This window comes from Leptonychotes weddellii, chromosome X (genome assembly GCF_054177405.1).
Source record: "Leptonychotes weddellii isolate Sample4059 chromosome X, ASM5417740v2, whole genome shotgun sequence".
Classification (NCBI taxonomy): Eukaryota; Metazoa; Chordata; class Mammalia; order Carnivora; family Phocidae; genus Leptonychotes; species Leptonychotes weddellii.
This window is the reverse complement of record NC_138385.1, coordinates 90,939,087-90,965,272: the sequence shown is the minus strand read 5'-3', so window position 1 is coordinate 90,965,272 and position 26,186 is coordinate 90,939,087. Positions and strand designations below refer to the sequence as shown.

General features: G+C 37.8%; 1 protein-coding gene across 1 annotated transcript in view; it reads left to right on the top strand.

Annotated features, from left to right (window-relative positions):
- The window catches only part of CNKSR2 (connector enhancer of kinase suppressor of Ras 2), a 269,030-nt gene that overhangs the window by 208,900 nt on the left and 33,944 nt on the right, over nt 1-26,186 (top strand). The window contains exons 15-19 of the mRNA XM_081807972.1: nt 624-697; nt 983-1,054; nt 8,160-8,227; nt 14,468-14,568; nt 16,935-17,481. Coding sequence (XP_081664098.1) covers nt 624-697; nt 983-1,054; nt 8,160-8,227; nt 14,468-14,568; nt 16,935-17,481 — 862 coding nt within the window. The remainder of the gene's footprint in view (nt 1-623; nt 698-982; nt 1,055-8,159; nt 8,228-14,467; nt 14,569-16,934; nt 17,482-26,186) is intronic.

Genomic DNA, 26,186 nt, shown 5'->3' with positions numbered 1-26,186 from the left:
GTTCCCCTTTCTCCACAACCTCTCCAACATTTGTTGTTTCTTGCCCTGTCAATTTCTGCCATTCTAACTGGTGTAAGGTGGTATCTCAATGTGGTTTTGGTTTGAATATCCCTGATGGCTAATGATGATGAACATTTTTTCATCACACAGCATATTTAATTCAGGTTTGATGAAAGACTTTTTTGGAGGCAGAAAAGGAATTGAATTAGTAAACTTCAATGTATTTTACATCTGAACATTAAAAATTATAGAAAATTTTGAATGGTGAATGTGGACTGAAGCTATTTTATATGTTATGGAAGTATATGTACATTCTGGTGAGAAAATTACTTATAAAACATGTTTCACTTTGACAATTTAAAGAATTTTCTATCTTCATTCTAATATAAGGAGTTTTCAAAATTTCTGTGTATATCTTAATTTGTAGTACTCTAAATGTTCAAAGTATATCTTCAGTTTAATGGAATGTAACAAATAAGAGTGGAACTCTAATCTCTAAAATGTCAAATTTAAGAAATTAAATGAAAAGATTTATTATATAAATTTTTAAGGCATAGTTATATAGTATTATCAGCTTCAACCCTTTGTGTATAATACCCTAAATAAGACTGTTGCCTCTTCAGGATGAAAAAGCAGAAGGATTCATCAGTCTGCCTGAATTTAAAATTGATAGAGCCAGTGAATGCCGCAAGAAATAGTAAGTTGATTTTATCTGGGGAGAGGGAGAGAAAGGAAGTTTTTTTTTTTAATTTCTAGCTTTTAAATTATAGGTTGCTTGTCTAATGCTTTCAAATTGAGATAATAAGAAAGCAGTTTTGTGGGCAGAAAATTGAATCTTTTAGTGATTTCTGTCATCATGGCAGAAGCATTATATATATGAACTCAGGTTAGATGTTGAGGTAATTTTACCCATAAAAATTATTTGGTTCTAACTTGTTTCCCAATTTGAAATAAAATAAGTGTACTTTGTTTCCTTTTGCAGTGCATTCAAAGCCTGTCATCCTAAAATCAAAAGCTTTTATTTTGCTGCTGAGCATCTTGATGATATGAACAGGTAAAATGTTACTTAAATTTCAAAGCACTTAGAAAGTCAGTTAGGCTTAGAATTCTCAACTTTCCACATTAAAGTTAGAGAATAATGTCACTGTGACCGATCAGTTTAAATAAAATGGACTCAGGCATAGCTGCATCTAGCCTTAGCTAATTTCAGAGAAAAGCATTTTAAAGATCAAAATGAACTTGTTGACTGTTTATCAAGTTTACCAAAAATGTGCCTGAATCCATATATAGACAAAAAAAAAAAATCCACTGTAAAAAAAAAATTTTTTTAAGTCCATTTCAAGAATGTGTCTTCAAACTTATTTCCAGGTTGGGGGAAAAGATAATCACCCCCCAAAAAACTAACTTTTCCAAGTGCTGAGTATTTATGGCACAACATCCATCTCAATTATTCAGTTCTAAGCAAAGTTAGTATTGCTTTTTGTCATCTTTCTTCTATCAGTGGAAAAGATTATACTGCCAAATGATTAGATGGCTACATGGTTATTTGGGGCTGCTGGGAGGGAGGGAGAAATATATATATTTTACATATACATATTATATATATATATATATATTCCCATCATCTACAACATTCTGCTCCAGGTTTCCACTTTAGCTTTTATGAATTTGATGCTTTCTTCCTTTTCCTTCCTTTCCCCTCTCGTTTCTAGATTCAGAGAAACTAGATTTAAGATTCAGATTTTTCCTTTTCACAGGTCTTCCACAGGTCTTGCATATGACCTATATAACTTGCCAACAGTTAGGGAGAGGCAGCATAGCGTAGTGATTAAGAGCATAGACTTTAGGGGCGCCTGGGTGGCTCAGTCGTTAAGCGGCTGCCTTCGGCTCGGGTTGTGATCCCAGAGTCTTGGGATCAAGCCCCACATCGGGCTCCCTGCTCAGCGGGAAGCCTGCTTCTCCCTCTCCCACTCCCCCTGCTGTGTTCCTGCTCTCACTGTCTCTGTCTCTGTCAAATAAATAAATAAAATCTTTAAAAAAAAAAAAAAGAGCATAGACTTTAGAACCAGACTGTCCAAATCCCAGCTGTCGTGCTTACTAGCTGTGTGACCTTGGCTATAGAACTGGACCAGTTTATGCCAGGTATTGGCCCCTTGAAAAAGATGGACATAGGGCGCCTGGGTGGCTCAGTTGGTTGGGCGACTGCCTTCAGCTCGGGTCATGATCCTGGAGTCCCGGGATCGAGTCCCGCATCGGGCTCCCTGCTTGGCAGGGAGTCTGCTTCTCCCTCTGACCCTCCTCCCTCTCATGCTGTCTGTCTCTCATTCTCTCTCTCTCTCAAATAAATAAATAAAATCTTAAAAAAAAAAAAAAAGAAAAGAAAAAGATGGACATAATAACCATCTCCACTCAGGGGACTATTGTGAGGAGCAAATGAGCACACATAAAGGGCTTAGAACAATCCCTGTTCAATTGTAAGTGCTGTTTAAGTGTTTGCTGGCAATATATATTCCTTTTATATACTTTGGACTCTTAGCCCATTTACCTTTCTTTGTGTGTCTCCAAAAAATTTAGTATCCAGATATTTTTTTAAAGATTTATTTATTTATTTGAGAGACAGAGGGAACAAGAGTGGCGGGGGGGGCGGTGCAGAGGGAGAGGGAGAGGGAAAGTCTGAGGCAGACTCTTCACTGAGTGCGGAGCACCACGCGGGGCTCAGTCTCACCACCCTGAGATCATGACCTGAGCTGAAACCAACACTCGGACACTTAACTGACTGAGCCACCCAGGCGCCCCAGTATCCAGATATTTTTAGGCACAAAATGGTGCAACTTTATAAATGTGCTTGAGCACACTAAATGAACACTTGATCTGCTTTTATAGATAATCTTGGTTTTTTGACACGTGGGAGTAAAGGCACGGTTTGTCCAAAGCAAGGAAATGAATACAAGGAAATGGCAAACAAGTGTTCAAAACACTTGATAAAATATGTTATTATTGGGATGCCTGGGTGGCTCAATGGGCTAAGCGTCTGCCTTCGGCTCAGGTCATGATCCCAGGGTCCTGGTATTGAGCCCCGCATCAGGCTCCCTGCTGGGCGGGAAGCCTGCTTCTCCCTCTCCCTCTCCCCAGCTTGTGTTCCCTCTCTCTCTTTGTCAAATAAATAAATAAATAAAATCTTTTAAAAATATATGTTATTATTAATAAGGGAACTGAGTCTTTCTTGTACTTCCCATAATCTTCTTTTGATTTATGTTACCATCCTTGAAATTTCACACTAGGCAATTAGAATTTGGAGAGCCTTTTCTCCTTAATTTGTTCTCAAAATGAAAATGTTCATTCACATGCTCATGGGGTGAGGGGGCAGGTTGTAATGCTCTATTTTGTGTTTTAATAATTTTATAATTCTACTGTTCTAGTTACTCACTATCTATTTTATTGCATGTTGAACTCAGTGCCCTTGGGATGAATATGAAATGTTTACATCATGACCAAACAGAATTAGTGGTAAAAATGAGCATTATCCCATCTTACAAGATGGATACACTAGAACACAATCACCGCTATCTAAGAATTAGCATAACTTAATTACTCACAGAACATGTTAATCAGGGTCTTTTTAGGTATAGAAAATGCCTTTTTATGAACTATAAAACCGTTCCTGGTCTCCACTCCCTGCCTTGTGTTAGCAATAACTTCAAAAGTGTGTCATGTCACTATTCTTCCCTAATACTCCTATGGATGTATCTGGTTCAGGATCTCATAGAAGAAACTAAACCAAATCCATGTGTTTCATTTTGTTTTTTCTAAATGATGAATCAAAGGAAAAAAAATGGATGAGATCAAATATGTTATCTCCACATCATACATTTAAGAGTGCTGTTTTATGTGAGCCTTGTTATGGTATGCTATAACCTTCAGAATTATGTTGTCCTGAAATACTGAATCTTTTTAAAAATTTAAGTATAATGGACTTTTATTGCTTTTTCTTTTTTTATAATCATATTCCCAATGTGTAATTTGAATAGGCAAGTTTTTAGAAATTACTTGTTAATAGGAGGAGTGCCAGTGCTGGAAATAAACAGGGGATTAGTGGTGGGAGAGATGCCCCCCAACAATTTTGTTCAGTAGCCTGATCGTTACATAACAGCAAGATAATCTGGGTGTTGGTTCATTCCATATATAATCTTTTAAAGGAATGTACCTAAGTCTTCAAGAGATTTTATATTTATAATATCATAGTTATGCTAATTATAATATAAATATAAGCTTTATCTGGTTATTTCTTAATTTCCAAAGCACTAGCATATGTATTTTAAAAATATAGTGTGAGTTTTGACAGGACCTAGTAATTGAAATGAAAAAGCACTCCTTAAATTTAATTTTCTTGTATAAAATATCTGCATGTGTGTATACCGAGAAACACACACTCATACATATACCCAAATTTACATATACCCATCTATACATACATATACACATACCCAAATGTATGTATATATACATATATATACACATGGAATATTAAAATCTCACCTTCTATTTTCTGAGCAGCTGTAAGTTTGATTGTGAGGTAATTTGCAAAAACACTTTTTGAGGCCCCCACCACCATCCATCTGTTTCCTCCTCAGAAATGAGCACTGAAACATGAAAAAAAATTGCCAGTCTTTGTGAAATCTGTGGGAAGAAAACAAAATATCGTGTTTCTCAAGTATTCTGAAACTTATTTACTGAATTCATTTGGCCTATATATTCCTTCTCATGTCAGCACATATGTCCTTACAATTGTGAGGATTCACCCATTTCTCTTTGGTAATTATTTTTTGTACATTACTCCCATAGTTCTTACTCATTTTTTTTCTTCTCAATACATTATTCTCTGAACACTTGACAACTTCATGGGAATGTTTCCTTTAGGCTCAATATCCCCATACCTATATTATCTTGTTTTAAAACATTAGTGTTGGGGCGCCTGGGGGGCTCAGTTGTTAAGCGTCTGCCTTTGGCTCAGGTCATGATCCTGGGGTCCTGGGATCGAGCCCTGCATCGGGCTCCCTGCTTGGTGGGAAGCCTGCTTCTCCCTCTCCCACTCCCCCTGCTTGTGTTCCTGCTCTCACTGTCTCTCTCTGTCAAATAAATAAAATCTTTAAAAAAAAAAAATGAGTAGTACAGTAAGGTGCTGAATGTAGACCTAATATTAAAGCACTTCCCCATCATTAAATTCAATGCTTGTATCCCTAACCGGTTTTTCTTAAAATAGCCTCCCCCCATTCCTAGCACCTTTGACTTTCTAATTTTTCACCTAGCTATTTTTGTAAATGGCACTTGATAATAACTTGACATATGTTTATTTGTATCCCTATTTATTGTCTGTTGCCTTCACTAAGATGTAGGCTCTGTGAAGGCAGACGCTTGGTTTTGTTTCTCTCTACGTCCTTGGTGCTTGGAACAGAACCTTGCAGACATAGGTTCTCATTAAATATTTCTTGACTCCGTTACTGCATATATATCTGCTGTTTATAATGGCCTATAAATACCAAATTATACTGCAACAAGTATATAGGTCAGCCTCTTCAAGCTGCGGTCTTAAGGACAAGTTTATCCAAGACAGCACCAACAGCAGTGTGGTGTTCAGCCTTTTGTGCATGCACACACTGGCCTGAGTAAGCCACACGCTTTCTAAAGAGTTTTTATCATGAACAGAATTTTTCTTCCTAAAAGTAGTCGAATTTTCAATTGTCTTGTGACATTTAGCAATTCTGGAACTCACTGAAGGCAGGAATTATGTCTTATTCATTTTTGTGCCCCCAAAACATAGCTCATTGTTCAGCATATAGCAGGCACTTAGTAAATTTGTTGAACTGAACAATCAAGGAAGCCTCTTTTTAGTTTTCTGATTCATCTCATAAAGACCTCATTGTTCTTTAAACTCCTGACAAAATGAAATTTCACTGATGTTTTTTAAAATAGTCAGTATGAGGTACTAGATTAAAATCTAATAATACATGTTCCTATAGTGCTATTATCATCATTTTCACCCAAAAAGCACCAGACAAGTCTTTCTCAAGAGTGCTAAAAGTTGTCTTGCAGTACAAATTCAACCCCTTACTCACTACAAATGACCTGTAGACTAAATTTTAATTTTGACCTTTTACTAGTGATTAGAGTCCTTTTTAAGGGTTATTTATCATGAAGTTGACTTCTTATCATTTGTAATTTTTTGGAGTGTGTGAGTGTACTCTATGCTACTGAATTTATTTGATCAATCTTTATTTTATTCCCTTTCTGTTCCAGTCCCTTCTTCACTTCCCAAAAATACTTGAGGTGATAATTACATTGTAATTATCAAAATAAAGTTGAGCTTTAGGTGACTTATTCTTAAAATTAAAGCATAAATTTCCATGGATGTGATTTTGTCAGTGAGAGACACATATTTCCTCCCTTTTCAAGATATTCTAAGAATCTGCTGCACAGTGAATACCACTGGACATAAGTGCTGTAATACATGACTCACTTCAAATCACATCGTCTTCCATCTGACACAGGAGATAAACTCTTGGGAGAAAAATATCTCAAACACAATTTTTTCTTAAAAATATATCTTGCTCAGATTATTCCACAGTTTAATGATGTTAACTATACTATGGTTTCCAAATTTATGGTAGTTTGGAAGGGGGGGGTTCTTCCTTAATTTCTGAGTTGGGAAAGTATATGGATCATAGCTCAGAATGGACCAATGGGAAAGTGTCAGGTTAATTTAAAGATTTTATGATTTGATAATCTGATGCAGTGTAAGCTGAAATAATGAACACAGGGAGAGATCTGGTGGGACAAAAGATGGAAATTGAAACAATGCAGGCCCCTACACTGGCAATAGCAGCACTACTGAGAGAGGAAAGATTTATTTTTAGGTTACTGTTGTGCGTGGAAATAAATTTTCAGGATCTGAACAGAGGTTAAAATTATGTTTGTTCATTTTGTCTTTAGAAAACCTAATACCCTTGTATTTAGAGACAAAGTTCCAAAGTACTCCTGACATGTGTTTCCCCCTGGATCACTAAACTTAAATGACCTTCATCAAAACTAATATTTCATAGTAAAATTTATTTTGACAGGCAAGGTCCATAACTTTCTCCCTCATCAGTATATATTGTATGATATTAAGTAACTGTAAAAGAGCATTTGCTCCGAAGACCCAATCAGCAGTGATATTTGGAGTGCTTCTAAATTGGGAGCAACAGAATTAATAGGGATCTGATCATCTTAAAACCCTCTATATTACAGATATGAACAGGTTTGCCTAAGACTTTTCTATCAAAATAGCATCTTTAGTGTGGGAACAATTTGTACTACAGCAAATTAGAGCTCATTGAAGACTCCATGTGTCAAGAGTAGCAAAGAACACATCTTTTATGTAGAATTATCTCATATATTCTTAAACATCTTAAAATAAATATTTTTATTAAGTTTTGTAATTTTGGGGCTCCTGGGTGGCTCAGTCAGTTAGTCGTCCAACTCTTGGTTTCGGCTCAGGTCATGATCCTCAGGGTTGTGAGATCGAGCCCCGCATTGGGCTCCATGCTGGGCTTGAAGTCTGCTTAAGATTCTCTCTCTCCTTCTCCCTCTGCCCCTACCCCTTCCCTCTCTAAAAATAATAATAATAATGTTTCTTATTTTAATTCCTGTTTAGTTAATACACCGTCTTATTAGTTTCAGGTATACAGTGTACTGATTCAGCAATTCTTTACATTACTCAGTGGTCATCATGACAAGTGCACTCCTAATCCCATTCACCAGCCACCCGCCCTCACGTACCTCCACTCTGGTTACCATCAGATTGTTTTCTAGAGTTAGGGGTCTGTTCCTTGGTTTGTCTCTCTCTTTTTTTCCCTTCATTTGTTTTGTTTCTTAAATTCCACATATGAGTGAAATCATATGATATTTGTCTTTCTCTGACTGACTTATTTCACTTAGCATAATACTCTCTAGCTCCATCCATGTCGTTGCAAATGGCAAGATTTCATTCTTTTTGATGGCTGAGCAATATTCCATTGTATATATGCCACATCATCTTTATTCTTAAAATAAATATGTTTAAGAAGTAAAATATAAAAAAATTAAGTTGCAATATTACTGATTTTAACATTTGTTTTTTACAGGTGGCTTAACAGAATCAATATGCTGACTGCGGGATATGCAGAAAGAGAGAGGATTAAGCAAGAACAAGGTAAAGGAATATTTTTTTTTTTAGAGTCATGGGGTTTTTGTTTTGTTTTGTTTTGTTGTTATCCTATACAGTGATTCACTACTATCATTTGAATGAACATGCAGTCACCAGGCTATGGTTATTTCTCTTCTGGGCACTTTGAATCCAAACCATAGCATCTTATAGGTAAGGTCTAGTAAACTAAACAGATGGGGAATAAACTCTGAAATTTTTGGAGCACCTCGTGTGGAGTTCGTTGCTGTCTCTCTCAGTCTTTTTTTCAAAGGAGGAAAAAAATCTTAAAAAGTCTGGTGGGAGGATGGGTTAGCCTGGTGGTGGGTATTGAGGAGGGCACATTCTGCATGTTGCACTGGGTGTTATGCACAAACAATGAATCATGGAACACTTCATCTAAAACTAATGATGTAATGTATGGGGATTAACATAAGAATAAAAAAAAAAGTCTGTAATTGATCCTAAATATTGGCCAAAGTTCAGGTCCTTATTGGTGCATTGTTTTTTTCTGTTTAGCAGTTTCATAGACATTTTAGTGGACTTTTATGCAAAGAGCTCAGATGGATGACCCCTTCTTCCATAAATTATCTCAGTTGGTTATGTTCTTCGGTTCTGTTCATCTGTTACTCTGTGATCTTATGGAACTTGCCTCGGTATTGACCTCAGATTTACAAAAGACAATGTCATTATGCAAAATTAAAATTTTACTGAAAGTTGTAGTCACCATTCCGAAGTTGCTTTACATTTCCAAAAAGTGTTTATTGTACATCCCTTGGAAGCATCAACAGGTGTTGGAAGTCTCAAAAGAGACCCAAATCAGAGAAATTCTACAGGTTGATATATATACAAACATATTTCTAGTTGTGTCTCCAGTGGGCATAGCCTATTTGTTTATGTGGAGACTCTAAAAACCTTCTGTTTCCTCTCAGAGTAAAACCTCAGCCAAAACTTTTTTAAACATCTAAAAGCTAAAGGTTAGAGAGTTCTAAAGAAGATAACCAGATCACAAAACCAATCTGTCAGCAAATGTTTAGGGCAGGGGTTGGCAAACTTTCTGTGAAGAGCCAAGTAGTTAATGTTTTAGGCTTTGCAAGCCCGTAAGATTTCTGTCTAAACTGGTCAAAGTCGGCCATTACAGTATGAAAGCAGCTGTACACACATGAGGGATGTGTCTGGGCTCTAATAAAGCTTTATTTATGGACACTGAGATTAAATTTCATATCATTTTTTACATTTCAAAAAATATTCTTCCTTTGATTTCTTAACCATTTAAAAATCTAAACACCATTCTTGATCCACAGGCCATGTAAAAACAGGCAGAGAGCCTCATTTGGCCTGCAGGCCTTAGTTTACCAACCCCTGGTTTAGAGCCATTGGGTGAGGGAATGAGAATGGGTAGAGCACTGAAGGGTGAGGAGTTAGGGCAGGAAGATTTCAAAGAAATAGCAAAACATGGTTCCTGCCAATAGGAATATATCATCTTGTTGAGGATCTCAAAGATACACCCTTGAAATTGCTTGAGAAAAACAAAAACAAAAAAAGAAAAACGAACAAGCAACATAAAGTAAATGAGTCCTAATGATTGCACAACGTGCAACTGACGAAAAATTTGCTAAGTGGATGCAAAATTAAAAAAAAAAAAAAAACCTGGGAAGGAGGCAGGATTAATGAGGAAATAACTTGCTAGAGGAAGTGATCGTGAGCCTGATACAAAGTCAGCAGAAGAGGGGAAGAGAAGATATTTTATTCAATATGAAGCTTTTCTGTGTAATGCCTTCAACTGGCACTCTGATTAAATTAAGGTAAAATAGGCACCCATCCTGCCTGAAATTACACTGAATTCTAGTAGAAAGGGTACTCTTAATATAATACAGAAAATGAAATGTAAGAAAGTACAAATCAAGTTCTGTGGAAATTCGGCTGGAGAGATTGCTTCCAGGAGGGGAATGGGAAGACTATGTCGACTCCATTATTTGAACCCGTTCTCACAGGATGAGAAGGAAGTAGAGTTAAGGAAGTAACAAAATAAAGCATTCCTGAGAGTGGAAGCAGCATGGATACTTCCACAAATAACGTGGAAGCAATCTCCATCCAATCAGTGTGCACAGGCAAATCCCAGCCAGGACTACGAAATGTCAGGCCAGTTTCAAGCCACATTTTTTCATTGTTAAAAGTTTTTTAAAGGAATAAACCTTTCATACTTCAACTTAACTTATAGGCCTAAAATTGTGTTAAGAGTACTAAAAAAAATACTAGCCTTCCTTTTCACATTTTTTTAAAGTCATAAAAGAGTTCTTTATAGGTGCATACAGATTTGTTTCTGATTCTTTTAAGATGCAAGAATTAAAAGTGAGCAATGTACGGATAGAAAAAAATGAATCTTTGAAAAAAAATGTAATGTACATGAATAAGGAATCTTGGACTTTCAGGCTCAACTCTTGTATTTTATCACTTTGAAGCTTAGCATGGTCTTGATTTTAGTGAATTTTCTTTGTACGTGGTATTATATAGTCGAATTTCATTGTGGATTAAAGAACTGGTAAGTTATATTGCACATGCAGGTTCCAATAAGTATTCAGTCCATGGATTCATGGTGCCCTGGTCATGTGAGTATATATTTTAGTGCCTTCTGGAGTGGTAGGCATTCATTGGCAGAAGCTAATAGTTAATAATTCACCTCTCTCTTGCTAGCACATTGCAACCAGAATCTGTGAAGTAATTTGGATTTCCACATAGAGTATATATTCCTCAGGCACTCTGACCTCGGTCAGAAACATACAACACTTCCTACCTTCTGCACAATTAGGTCTCATGGTATATTCTGTAGAGAAAGCAACTGGATCCATGTATCTACTCCACACTTCTGTACAGTTCTTTGACATCTCCTGAGAACCGTTCTCAGTACTGAAGTTAAACTTCATACAAAATATAGCTCTTTGAGGGTTGGGAAACATTCACAAACATGTAAAGGAGTAACAACTGCCAAGCACTTTTTATTTAAGTAGCCAGTGCAGCTTAGAAGTGACTCTTGCATTGATTTAAATAAAAGTTTAGTGAATTGCTGTCTGTAGCTACAGAAGTGTAAAGGATGTGGGCTTCTCTTTCATTATTTATTGTTGTACTTAGAGAAAACAGGGTTATACTAAATTATCAAGATCACAATCTGGCTAATTGTCTGCTAATCATTTTTCTATATTTTTCCACCTTCAAGTCAGACATTCATGACACATTATTTTCTGTCATACATAAGGTCTTTCTAAAGCTTTAATCACATAAAAATGAATGAAATATATTTTTTGGTAGTTTTAGATGAAAAAGTCATTCTTTTTTTCAAATTTTCCTTTTATATCAACATGAGAAGTAAAGTGAAAATGTTCCTGTTCTATTGACAGCACTGTTTATTCATGATTAGTTACTTATAAAATTGAATACCACTACAAGAGACATTAAGAGTTCCCATTTATTTTGTGCTAAATAGAAAGCTAAAAAAAATAATTTGCTCTTAGAATGCAAATCAAACTGGTTTCAGCCTCTGAGCAAACGGTGTGCCTGTGATTTTCCACACAAACCCTAAATAAACCATGATTGAATTTTCTGTGTAGGTTCCTCTCTGGCATTGCTCTCTCAAAGACACACAAGTTACTGTGAAAAATGAAACTAACTTACAAGGTGGGATTTCAGTCTTTTCTTTAGCAACCCAAGAAAGCTATAGATTGATGGTACTTTTTAGTAAACCAAGAATTACATCAAACAGTGGACTAGAATTCTTCTAATTCAGCTGAGGGGGAAAAGGAGAGAGAGAATCTCCCACATCTATCACTTGTAGTGATAGCTATAGGGAATTGTATAAAATGGCAATCCTCTCCTTCTCAACATGCTGATAAGGACCACTTGAGGTACTAATTCTTTGAGACCCCCCCAAGGTATCAGTGCAAAGGTCAAGGAGAAACTCAACACATGTGCCACAGTTTCATGAAATAGTAGAAAGGGTAAAAACAAAGTGATCTTAGTAAACCACTGCTTGGTGGGATGGGGGTTGCTGACCCCTTCACCTCCAGCAGTGACTTCCCTATAGTATTTCAAGCTCCCACAGAACTACCTAACCCAGATCCCAGAACTTCAGAATTCACTTTTCATTGCTGCAACTTGCTACAAGAAAAAAAAATGTCCAAGAAGATAAACACAAGGCATCTATCTCCTATGTGATCTGGGTCAGACTGTCCTAGCATGCTACCTACAAATCCACCCAAGAAGATCAGGGGTCCTAATATTTATTGAGTGCTGTCAAGGTGCGAAGCACTTGAATATATATTACCTTATTTAGTACACACACACACACACACACACACATACACACAACTCTGAAAGGTGGTTATCATTAGCCCCCTTTTACAGATGTTCAAAGAGACTCAGGTTTAGTAACCATCACAAGAGCACAGAGATGGTAAACAGTACAGCCAAGAATTGAACCTACATCTGCCCAACTATATAGTTCATGCTTTTCCCACCATTGTTTGTTGGGTACATCTCTCGGCAACTACATCAATTCATATTTGAGGGGAAACTTAGTATACTGGCTGTCACCAGCATGGTCCATTGTAAATTACCAGACACAAGTTTAGATCAACTAGTTTCTGCTTATCTTTTAGTCAAAGGGAATAATTAAAGTAGGAATAGCATTTTCAAAGTTTTTGTATTTTGAGACCTGAATATAATAATCTCCTTTGCTAAAGAATTGCTGTTCATGTTAGCCCGAGTAATAGAGCAGCGGGAGGAGGGGGGCTTAAAGCATCATGTATAGGGATGCCTGGGTGGCTCAGTCAGTTAAGTGTTTGACTTCAGCTCAGGTCATGATCCCAGTGTTCTGGGATTGAGCCTCGGCAGGGAGCCTGCTTCTCCCTCTCCCTCTGCCTACCACTTCCCCTGCTTGTGCGCACTCAATCTCTCTCTCTCTCTCTGACAAATAAATAAAAATCTTTAAAAAAAATTTTTAAAAAGCATCGTGAATATATGTCAAATTAAATTCTCCCACTATGTCATACAAAAGAGTCCCTTCAAGGTTTAGGGCAAGGTGATTTCTTAGTTCAAATCCCAGCTCTACTACTTTCTATTCAGCATATATAGTAAGTACTTAATATTAGCTATATTTATTAATAAGTATAGCAAGGAAAGTTTATATAAATATTACAGTACAGGAATTTCTGGGTGGAGAGGGGTTCCTGTAAAAATATGTACCATGATTTTTCACCTAAATCTCAGTATCATTTAGGCCTTATGATGGTTCTTTTGTGATTTGGATTTTCATAAGAATAAGGAACATATGTCTTAATACTTTTTCACTTCCTTTACCATCTGAGATTCATATGGGTAATACTTGTAGGTTTTTCTTTGTAAATCTTGTAAAGAATTAACCCAGAGTTAAGACTGGTGAAGATATTAGTGGAACAGGTTCTGATTATTGGCCTTTGTGCTGTATTTCACTTACTCAACTGATTTATCTCTCAGTTTTTTCCCTTCCCTCTTGCCTGAGGTCTGCCAAATCTAGTGGCTTACATTTTCTACCCTTTTAAGTAGTTCTGGAAGTTTGGAACTTGCGGCCCACATCAGCAAATTTGCCCTTTTGCATTTGGCAAGAATCAGGATTTGCCATGTGTTTCCAAGTAGAGGTGGGAGTATGGGTGTTATAGAGATTCATGTCAGCATGACTCTGGAAACAGCGATTGTTAGATAACCAGTGAATTGAAGCCAGAAAAAAGAATTGAGAACGTTATTTTTAGAGCTGTTTATATCTGTAGAGATCTACAGCAGTGTGTGTGCGTGTGCGTGTGTGTGTATAGCTTTTCTTTGAGTGTTCATCTTTAGGGTAAAATGATACACCTTTCAGAGGCATCATGTGATATCATTCATTAATTAAAGGTTCGGTATAATTTGGCCTGGAATCTAAAGCACCCTAAACCCAATTTGGCTTATGCAGTGTCTTTTTCTTAACTCCTTAACATTGTAGCTATGTATAATTGCTTGCTTTAAAGGTTGGAATTAGGTGATTGTACTCTTCCTTCTTCCTCAAAACCCAGCCAAAAATAAGTAGGAGTAGGAGGTGCTGGGGCTTGGAGTAGGAGGTGCTGGGGAGCAGGGTGTAGGAGTGGAATTTAAATTTCCTTGTGTTAGCTGGTAGTTTATGTTCCTGAAAATATGGCTAGAAACATTTAATAGAATGTTATTGTATCTATGTGTGTGAATTTACAGATTACTGGAGTGAGAGTGACAAGGAAGAAGCAGATACTCCATCAACACCCAAACAGGACAGCCCTCCACCACCCTACGATACATACCCACGGCCTCCCTCTGTAAGTTGCCAACAGGCATGTACGTAATTTGGCATCAGATTCTTCAGTGATATCCCTTCGTTCGTTAAAAACAACTATGTAGTGAATTGCATGTCAGACCTCAGGATTCCTAAGAGGAAGGAAAATAGGGAGTCTAAAAGCAATAAGGGGAAAAAATTTTTAAGTATGCAAAGACTGTTTAATCAGGAGAAACAGTCACCACAGATTCCAGGCGTAATAAAAATCTGCCCAGGTTTATTTTAAAAAAATCCTGTTTGTGTCAGAGTAGCCTTCATGGAAATATCAGCAAGAAAAAAAGTTTTCTTAGAAAAAGATATATAAATGGACCTTATGTATTTCCACACTAATAAAGTTCATTCCTGTGTCCTTCAGAAACAACTCATAAAAATTAATATTATATCTGTATTGAACACATGTTTTGACATACAGCTTTTTAGACAGTCATGGGGTCTGGTTTAATGTATGTGTTTATATGGTACTCCAGACTTCTTAAACGTGTGTAAATTATTCTGTGTATACACTGTACTTTAATCTTTTAATTGGATAAAACAACTGTCCTGGTTTTCTTGGAACTATCCCAATTTATGTCCGTTTCCCATCAGAATTATTAAGAGCATCTCAGTAGTGTCCCAGTTTCAACTATATATTGCATGCTTACGGCATCTTAAGAGTCAATTCTGCCTGTCCTGGGACCGAGTCATCCACATAGGAAATGGAAGCTGAATTTAGGTGACAAGAGCAGCCAACCTAATTGCACCTCCATATTACTCTAGAAGATTTTAAATAAGAAAGGCACTACACAAGATGTTGATATAATTTGAGGACACTTCTCAACCTTGGCTATGCATAAGAATCACCTCTGGAACATTTTAGAAATGCAGATGCAGACATTAAATCAGCATATCTGGGACTACAAACAGCTCAATGGACTAGACTATGGACTTTTGCAAACAGGGGCCCTGTTGGATGGATCTACACATCCCCATGGCCTAACACAGCACTGGCACTTATTTATTAAGTGCTTAATAAATATTTCTGAAATAAACACATGGGCACTTTTGGCCAATAACTAAAAGGGAAGCCACATTTTTAATAACCACGCTTGATGACAGTGTCTGTTACCTAAGAATTGTTCCTCTATATATGCACATTTCTTTAATAAATGCTGCAGTTTACTGAGTGCAACAGAATGCAAGGAGGAGCGATAGAAATGAAATCATGAAGTCAGTGACAAGATATAGTTTATATCATATTTTCCCTCTTTCCCTAAAACATCAGGGCCTGAATAATTGCTTTAAAATATTTCTAAAAGAGGAAGAAAGGGAAGCTGCAGCTTCAGGGGACGGCGCCTTAATCACAGCAGCGTGGGGATTTCAAGAAGGAAACTTTATATGTTATTAACGTGTGGGAAGATAAACTGCCCCCAGAAGATGCCAGTTAACTTCTCCTCCTTTAGCCAGAGGGGCTGTATGTGCTTTCGCCTCAGCTGGGCTTGTCCTGACCACAGCTGCAGCCCCATTTGCCAGGATCACATTTGATAAATCTGGCTCCTCCTGCCAGAAAGGGGCCCAGGCTTATCTGTTAGCCCCCGGAGCTGGAGTAAGCCTTGTCCCCAGCGGGGGCGCCTGCAAGTCCTTTACAGCATTCACTTGATGTCAGTCCTTTTTCTTGGTTGTGCTTTGTGCTATGCTATATATTCCCAAACTTGAAATTCAGGGAATAAAAGTATCCCATTTTTCTTTTGTGTTTATGTACCCTGAGGTGCCCATGCTCAAGGCAAATGCTAATCCCCATCCGGGTATAATCTCATCCTGCCTATATTTTTAACTCTCTACAAAGTGCCACAAATTGACCAGATCCTAAGAAAGCTTTTCCTTGGGGCCTATAGGAGCAGACATTCAGCTGTGAGGAAGAGGAGGGGTTCTGTCTGATTATAGGCATCTTGTTTTCACATCCAAAAGCCTCTCTCCTTGCCCTCGTCCCCAAACTCCATAAAATCCAGGAATATGAATTTGGCAACAATTGTTCACAGTTTCAAATGCATAGAGATTTTTAAAACTTCAGATTTTTTTGTAGTTGTTGCTGACTATTTCTTACGTAAGCACTCGGATTTTCTTATGCTTCATTGTAAAATTTTGCATGTTAATATGTCAGATTTTTCATGAGAGTCTGGTAGCGCTGCATTTAAACACTCCCCATCTCAGTCCCTTAAAAGATCAGCCGGGGCCTAACTTTGAGATGTCTGTGAACTTGACTAGTCATTAACTTGACTGGTAAATGTTAGCTGGTGGAAATCTAATGTGTGCCTTGCTGACAGAGGTGGTCCATTATTTCTGTGGAGACTGATCAGAAGCTCCTTTCCACAGATGAGTTGTGCCAGTCCTTACGTGGAAGCAAAACACAGCCGGCTCTCGTCCACTGAGACCTCCCAGTCACAGTCCTCCCATGAGGAGTTTCGCCAGGAAGTGACCGGGAACAGTGCGGTGTCCCCCATTCGCAAGACAGCCAGTCAGCGCCGCTCCTGGCAGGATTTAATCGAGACGCCCCTGACAAGCTCAGGATTACACTATCTTCAGACTCTGCCCCTGGAGGATTCTGTCTTCTCCGACTCCGCGGCCATCTCCCCAGAGCACAGGCGACAGTCCACTCTTCCAACTCAGAAGTGCCACCTACAGGATCACTATGGGCCGTACCCTTTGGCCGAGAGCGAGAGGATGCAAGTGTTAAATGGAAATGGAGGCAAGCCTCGAAGTTTTACTCTGCCTCGAGATAGCGGGTTCAACCACTGCTGTCTGAACGCACCGGTTAGTGCCTGTGACCCGCAGGATGACGTGCAGCCCACAGAGGTGGAGGAAGAGGAGGAGGAGGAGGAGGAGGAAGGGGAGGCAGCAGGGGAAAACATAGGAGGCAAAAGTAAGTATGCTGGAGATCTTAGCCTGTGTACACAGAGTCCTAACCTTTCCAAACTTCTTATTTGAAGAAAATAGAATCTTGTTTCCCTTTTTTCTTAAAATAATGGTCTTGCTGCCCAGGAAGTTAGGTATCCCTTGGTGTTTTACTTTGAGAACTTGAGTAACGTAGTGGACAAAAGATGGATAACGAAGCCTATATCCCAGGACACCCAAAGCTAGAGCAAATGGTTTTCCCCAGTTACCCATTTGCCTTTTAAGGTTAATGATAGTCATTTCTTTTCCTTCCTCCTGTTATCCACTTTCTTCTCCCTTGCATGCATCATCCCTTTGGTCCACAGTCATTGCCCCCTGAGTTTGGGTTAAGAAACTAAATGCTTCAAGCAGGGTGTTAGCAGAACCTTGGTTGAATATGTAAGTGAACACACACACATACACACACACACACACATATACAACTTCCCTTTCCACCATTAAAAGATTTAAAGGAAAAATTCAGAAGAGTTTTTCCAAGAAGAAATTTCAAATAGCACTCCTATCAACTCCAAATAGCTGAAATAACCAGTTTGCCAAAAGCATTTATTTACTTTCTTGGTATGTATGCAGATTGCAAAACTCAGTTTATGCGAATCAACTCTTAAGAGAGACAAAGTCAATTAAGTAATCCTCTGACTTGTTGGCATTAAGAATATGTTTACTAAAAAAAAAAAAGAATATGTTTACTAATTATCAAGGTCTTTATCCAACATGCCTTACTAAGCATGTTTATAATTAATGTGCTACACCAGTCCAGAAACCCAGCCTATTTTAAGGGAAAGGCTAGAACTCAGTTTTTTACTTAGAAAGAAAATCTAGGTTTGGCTGTAAGTCCTGAATGTAAAATTACCACCCCAAAAATAGTGTTAAAGTAGTAGCATAAAACTGTTTGCATGTCTTTATTCAAAACGAAGTTTGGGCCAGTTAGTGCAGATGTCCCAAGCCAATGTTGATGAAACCACAGTTGCTGGTTTGGTCCCACTAGGGCATTAGATTTCTCTTTTTAAAGGATACAAGCAGACTATATCCATCAGCCCATTTTGTGAGTATACGAAACTTTGACTGTGGGATATATTACTGTAAGTTCTTCATCACGACTGGAAAAACAACTCAAAGCTCACAGAGAACCAGCAGGTCAGGAGCCTCATCCCCATGTCAAGCTTGGCTTATTTAAAATGAGGGGTCACTTTGGAGATGATTAATAAGAAAATACAGTAGACTTCCTTTTATGGTATGGATCTTCATTGCATTATTTAATGGGAATTAAATTACATCTTCTACCATCAAAATGAGTCGCTTGTAATAAAATTCATGTGTTAAAGCAGTTTCCACGTGAAGTGTATCCATGAGGAACGTTACAAAAGGTATACTATTGGTGCAGGAAAATGTAATTGCCATCTGTTACCTGCCAAGGCCTGCTAGCATTCACATTTATCAGAGATTATGGAGGAGTCTGGTGGAAGAAATATCTAGGAGCCATGTTAGGCCTCTGTAGGACTTCTGGCAAGCATGATAATACATTTTTACGGTTATGATGTTTACCAAAATTAGTACGTTGTTTTCTAAAATTTAAAGCTGAGTTAGAAACTTCGTTTCGATGGTCATTCAGGTACTGCACAGCTGCTGTAACTAACTATATGAGGTTTGTTCCGTATTGTGCAAACATAGCGGGGAAAGTACTTTATCTCTGCCATTCTAAAATAAATTGTGTTGACATTTGCATAGCCCTCTGGACTAGAGAATTCTGTCCAGAAAACATCCCCTCGTGGTCGCAGGTAGAAGTCATTGATGCTATCTTTCTCGTTTAAGCCACTTACTTCCCAGGTCCTCCTGGCCATGAGTGAGGGAGTACCGGAGAGGAGAAGGCACGTCCTAGGGCCTGAAAGGAAAACCCGGGCCCACAGAGCATCTGTAGTTAGATGGCTTTCGAGTTTGTTCTTCCAGTGTCTCTTTTTTGCTGTTTTGTTGATTGGATATATTTTTACCATATAGATGCACTCCTAAGTTGGTGGGGTTTTCCTTCAGGTTCCCAAATGAGTCAAGTGGGCAGTTCTTCGGTATTTTCCATCTCTTTCAGGGGCTCTTTTTTTGTGTGGAATAATTGGGATAAGGCCGAACAACCCTAGGAAGTGTGTCCATAAATCTAGTATTGCACATTTTGTCTTTATGATTCAATATCGTGGGGGCAGTTGATGCTATTTCAGTTGGATCTGCTTCACAAGAGGAGGCCATGCACTGTCTTTCAGGGCCCCATTTCTTTCTGGGCATTTTCCCCCAAATCTTGCCACTTGATGTGTCAGTGTTCTTCAGACCATTCTCAGCAGAGCAGTGCATTTCGTGGTCGCCTAGTAGAAGATGCTTTTTACTTAACAGAATGTATGTTTACTTTCCTAATGATGGACTTTCTGCATTACTGTTTTTAACATTTAGGAGTGTGCAATTTGATGAACATGTCATTTGAGAAAATCAGCTATAAAATCAGTGTTTTCAAAAGAATTTTTAAGGTCTAGTTAAAGGGTGTCGTGTTCGTGACTGCCCCGGCTTGGCCGTTAGGAGCAGGTATTCCAGGCTTCTCACTCAAATTGAGCTGCTGGGTGTTATATCAACAGAACCAGAATTAGAGGCACAAAAGAAGCTGTGACCACGCCATCAGTCCCAGGCTGGTGGCAGGCCCTCCGACACGGAGCCCTGCGCTTGTTACAGACGAAGCCCAGCAGTGGCATGTTACTAACTGTCCAGCTCTAGGCCAGCATTTGGTTTGACCTACTAAAGTGAATTTGCACTAATCCAGTACAGACCTGCAGGGGAAGTAAGTTTCGTGTCTCTAGCTCCAAATATTTTTTCGTAGTTTACCAAGAAATTAAAAATAAGAAGCATCAGGCAAGTGGGCAGGAGTAATGGAAGAAAATGTGAAAATATAGCCTACCTTCTGCTTTACGGATGAAGAGCTATGTCATCAACCAAACTCCTCTCTTATCATTTATATTTACCTTAACTTTATATAATATAATATATATTATATAGTGCTTACAAGTTTGCAAAGCAATATAAAAAGCAAGATGTACCTAAATCGGTGACTTAGATGTTGTTGTTGTTTTTTAATTTCCCTCCTTATGAAGTGTAAATTTAGCCTCCTTTAGAACGGTCTTCAATCTGTGTTCTCATGGTTGGACTACGTTTTCTCTTATTTTGAAATTCAGTTATTTAACTGAATCATGCTATGATTTTTCACAGGTTGAATTCATTTTGGTGTAAGATGGATGGTATTAAAAGTACACAGATGAGACCTGTCTTGTTTTCCTTTGACTGAAAAGTCAGCTTGCATATTAATTATCCTGACCTACTTCACTGGCATTTGGGAGAAGACAAGTAATTTCCTATTATCCCAATTAGCAGTTTCGAAGCTTACTGAGATGTGGGCCTTATGATACCTCAGTTAAATTAAATTATAAATTATGTCAGCCTATGCATCTTCCAAGGAATATAAATCATGAAGGTGTGGACAAAATATAAAAATAAACTTCATTCGGAAATCACCTGCCATAACATTAAAATACTGTTTTGGTTAATGCAGGTTGAAATCTACTTGGAATAGCTCTCTTTTCTTTGCCATACTAGACAGTTTAGATGAGGTTTTCAAAAGCTTTATCCTTTTAATCCTGCTGATTTCCCTCTTGGCAGTTATAAGAATACTCTTTACTAGCCATACATTCTTGGTGCCTCCATGTACTCAATGAAGTTATAATGTTCTCTTTTTCATTGTCTTATAGATGAACTACCACTATTCTCACTTAATTTACACATTTATTAGCGTGGTCTTAGAAATCTAAAGCAAAACCCAGGGTGTTTTGTTTTTGGTTTTTTTTTTTCCAGAGGAGGGAGGGCGGATAAAATCTGTCATCTTGGGGCACCTGGGTGACTCAGTTGGTTAAGAGGCTGCCTTCGCCTCAGGTCATGATCCTGGGGTCCTGGGATCGAGCCCCACGTCCACCTCCCTGCTCAGCAGAGAGCCTGCTTCTCTCTCTCTCCCTCTGCCTGCCACTCTGCCTACTTGTGCTCTCTCTCTCTATCTCTCTGTCAAATAAATAAATAAAATCTTAAAAAAAAAATCTGTCATCTTGTAGCTATAATGCCCATCAGCTTATCCGGCCAAGGTATTTACTGATGCTTTCAAAATGAGATTTTCTGAGAAATGCATTTTAAGGTAATTTTTTCCTCCTTTGCACAACATTGGTAAGTTAAGAGCTGTGTAAAATATGCAGCTCAATGGCCTAATATCTTAAATTATCTAGGCAGAGAGGCTAGATAATGACTACCAATATAGTGCAGAAGAAGACAGATTAATCCTCTTCAATCATTTTAAGGGTCCTAAAGTAATTTCCTGAAGAGTCTCTAAAAGCCATGAATTTTATTTTTAAGAACATCCAGGTACAAAGTATGTGGGCAAGGGAAAGATATTCCCAGAATATGAAATTGTGTAAAAGGAAAAAAGGAGCAAGTTGAAAATAAAAGTGTTGCAACACGTTTTACTGTTTTATTGATTATTGAGATCAATTATGCACAAACACAAAAAATTTAGAAGGGCATAATCATCAATAATATCTTCAGTTATAGTTCAAGTCTAAAGGAAACAGATGGAAAAGCTATATGAGAAATGTGAATAAAAAGACGTGCGTTAAAGTCAGAGAAAAAATAGCAGAGAACCTTATATATGGCACTTTTGTGAAGTTTAAGGGCATTATTCTTGGCTGGTTATGTAACAAGTATATATAAAGAACACAGAAAAATCTAGAAAGTGGTAAACAAATGTTCTCTTAATACCATATTTTCTGATTTTGAAGATAGATAAAAAATAGAGTCTAGCTAAAATGCTGATACTGGTTATAGTTTGGATTTATATTATTGGGAAGTTCAGAAGTGGGGTTGTTCTGGAGTGCATTTTGTGGCTCTGCAGCATCAGGCCTCTCAGTTAACTTTTCTGTAATGCCAACAGCTCTAAGCATCACTTCTTATAAGACAGCATCCCGAGAGCCAAAGACCAGCATCCAGGGCGCCCTATCTTTAGTCCTGTTTGTAAGATCAAAGAAAACTTCTCCTAGATTCTTCCAGCAGACTTAGCTCCCTATTGCATTGGCCAGGATTGCATCATATGCCCAAATAGCAAGGGAAATGGAATAACTATATGAGTAGTTGAGACTAACTTGATTTGTTTTTAAGATCATAAAGAAAAAAATGTACCAAACCGTTTGTCATTACTATCCACACGAGTCTCTCCACTGTTATGTATGCTATATCTGCAAATATATTTGTTCAGGTAGTGTGGCACTCTTTTAATATATATATACATACATATATATATATATATACATACATATATATATATATATATACATACATATATATATGTATGTATATGCAAACATGTACCCCAGATCACATCACATCATTTAAGTCTAGACACTAACGAAATGTTCCATATCTAAAAGGGGATAAATATTATGTAAACCTGAAAATACAGCAAGTTAGGTATAATTATTGTTGACTTTTGAAAGGAATAAGTGTATTTTCCTGTAAACACTAAGTGATCGGAACTTAGAATACAGTCTCTGAAGATATTTCTCAGTTTAAATCCTTGCTTTGTCACTCTACCACTTGCAAGTGGTATGATGGATCAAGTTATTTAACACCTCTGGACCTCAGTGTCTTCATTGTTACATCATGTGGTAGCTGTACATGAGGTTATATAAGGATCAAATGAGGCAACACCAGAAACACTTAGTTTCCATATCTGACACACCGTAAGTCTTCCAATAATTTTTTTATAATTGTGTAATTTATGTAGATTTTATGCATATTTGGATTTAGGCAATGAGGGCAATTATAATACTTAAATAGTGAATTAATACTAGTAAACCTCAATAAATAACATTTACCTGACTACGTGCCCTAACTTTGTTCAGTTCCAGCTATTGAGTCGAACCATATGAATTGCTGTTTTTGTAGGTCAAATGATGAAATATCAGCAATTTTGTACATTTCAACATAATACATTAGCCATATCCTAGGAGCTAAATTAGAAATATCCCTCACTTTACATTCTTATCACTCACTATTCCTTTCCTTTTTGACTCTGGAATTTGGGAACTCAAAAGAAACCTTTTATTCCAAATAACAATAACGTTATATCTATTTACTGAAATGTGTTTATAGATACCATGCGGGTCTCAGTTCACATATTTTCCCCTCGGAGAGTTCTACCCTGACAACCCAGTCTGACCCAGAGGACCCCTCACCACCATAACCACCACCATTCATTCTCTGATATATTACCCCGTTTTATAATGTTCACCGCTTTATCACTCTGAGCATAATACCAAATATTGTTCACTGATTTATTTCCATCTCCACCCACCAGAATATAAGTTTCTGAAGAGCAGGGATTTTATTCCTGTTTTGTACACCTGGTGCCTAAAATGATATATGGCCCATGGTAGGCCAGACACCATTGGATGAATGAATGAATAAATAATAGCGAACCCCTTTTGTCACCAATTCTTTTCCATTTTATAATATAATAGTTAAAGCTGAAGTTAATGTTTTATCCATCGTGTGACATAAAACAGGAGTAAAACCATCACAGAATTCTTCATGTTGGGTATTTTGTAAGGAGAGGGACAGTACTGCATGTACATGCTGGACACCACTAAGCTGGGATGCGAATAACTAGAATTACTGCTCTTTGTGTTATGGCTCACTTAACTCTTAGAGAAGAGTCATCTTCTCTACTATTGAAACCATACTTTCCTGATTTAATCCCATTTCAAAGATGAAGGCCACAAGAATAGGACATGTGAAAGAACCAGTTCATGGTTGGAAACCAGATCTACCAGCACCCCTAGGCAGTTGTTTTCCTCCCAAAATCTGCTGTCTGCAGAAGGAAGGCTGGCCCCCTGGGTGGATGAAGCCACCTAGCTTCATCCTGTTTCCTTTGTAAAATGTGTCGATATTGCAGTTTGTGCTTGAGTGAATAACCAATAGCCCTGCATCTGCCAGGAAAATAATCTCAGGAATGTTACTAAGCCAGGAAGCCAGATTTAAATGGCGAAAGAATGAATTCTCGATGCTACAGAGTCACACCAGCAGAAGATGTGGGCAGCTAAGAACTAAAGTTCACATAAAAGAATGACAGCCCCTCACCAGTGTAGGTAAGACAAGTTAGGATTTACAGTTTGTTTGACCAAGCAAGTTCAGCCACAGTTTCGCGTGCTACTATTTTCACACATCAGGAAAGCAAACCACTTTTCTTCAGGTCAGTAATAGCATATTGTCAGTTTCTCAAGTGGAGTAATCTCTAGCTTATTTTATGAGAACCTGTCCTAAGTTCAGTCTCCATTTACCTTGGTCACCCTTGCCAGAGAAAGCTGAAGATCCCAAGTGCTTCCCTTTCTTCCCTTTGCATATGACATCTACCTTCTCTGGTTACCAACTACTGGAAGATGGTAGATTAAGACATAACAAGACTGCACCAAACAACGTAGCTGGGAAGTGTGTCAATTTCCCCATGTTTTTCTTTTATTGTTTTAATTGAAAAGTAATAACTTGCTTATTGCTAAGCAAATAAAACAATGATGAAAATAAAAAGCAACCCTCTCTCCTCCCTCTCCGGAGGTAACTTCTGTTCAAAGTTAAGGTTTTTAAAATTAATTCTTGTATGAATTTGTTTTCCTCATGTATCTTTTTCCTGTCACTCCACATTAGTAGGGAGGTGAGGTATAGTTTAGTTGGTTTTCAGGTAGTTTTTCCTCAGAAATTCTTTTGATAATGACTGTAGTTTATAATAGAAGCAACAATCTTATGAGATAACTCCCGTACCACCTCAGAAGGCCCCAATCCCAGCATGTCACCCTAGAAAATGCAGCAGTCACCTATTGACCTTTTCAAAAACAATGGGAGGAGAAATGTGAGAAGAAAGAGATGACAATGGCTGTACGTGCACACTTACCCCCTCTGATACACACCCCCATCCTCATATATCAGAAGCTTGTTGCCTACCTGCCTAATGCCTTGGTGCCATAAGACTTTTGCCCAGCCTTCTTGATGAAGGTCTCCCACTAATGTCATCTGATCCCAAAGCTCTGCACTGAAAACAGCTAAGCCAGAGACAGCTAGCTAAAAAGCACAGCAAGTCTAGCCTCCAAAAACTAGAATTTAGAACTCAGAGATGGGCTTCAGAACCACTGCGCCTGGTGGTCAGAGTTTACCTAGAGCTTTTGGTTTTAAGTTATAAAACACTAACCCTTCTACTAAACCATCTTCCTATTTTTTCCAGTGTTCTCACTAGCTCTGTTCTTCTGGCCTTTCTTATGCTAGGCCATAGGCACATCTTAGTGCTAATAGTTGGTCTTTAATAGCTCCATCTATTATACTCTGAAACTTTTCCCTTAATGGAAAAGTACTCTTATTATGTCATTCGATCAGGGGAAAAGGGCCTATTACTATATATTTTAAATGCAAAAGTGACAGTTGGTCATAAAAAAGTATTTTAATATTTAAACCTCATGCTTGATAACTTCTACAAGGTTCTTACCTCAAGAATGTAATATGACAATTTCATATGCATGTGTTTCTATTACAAGCACAAAGTATGCCAATGAAATCAACTTTGAGTTATTT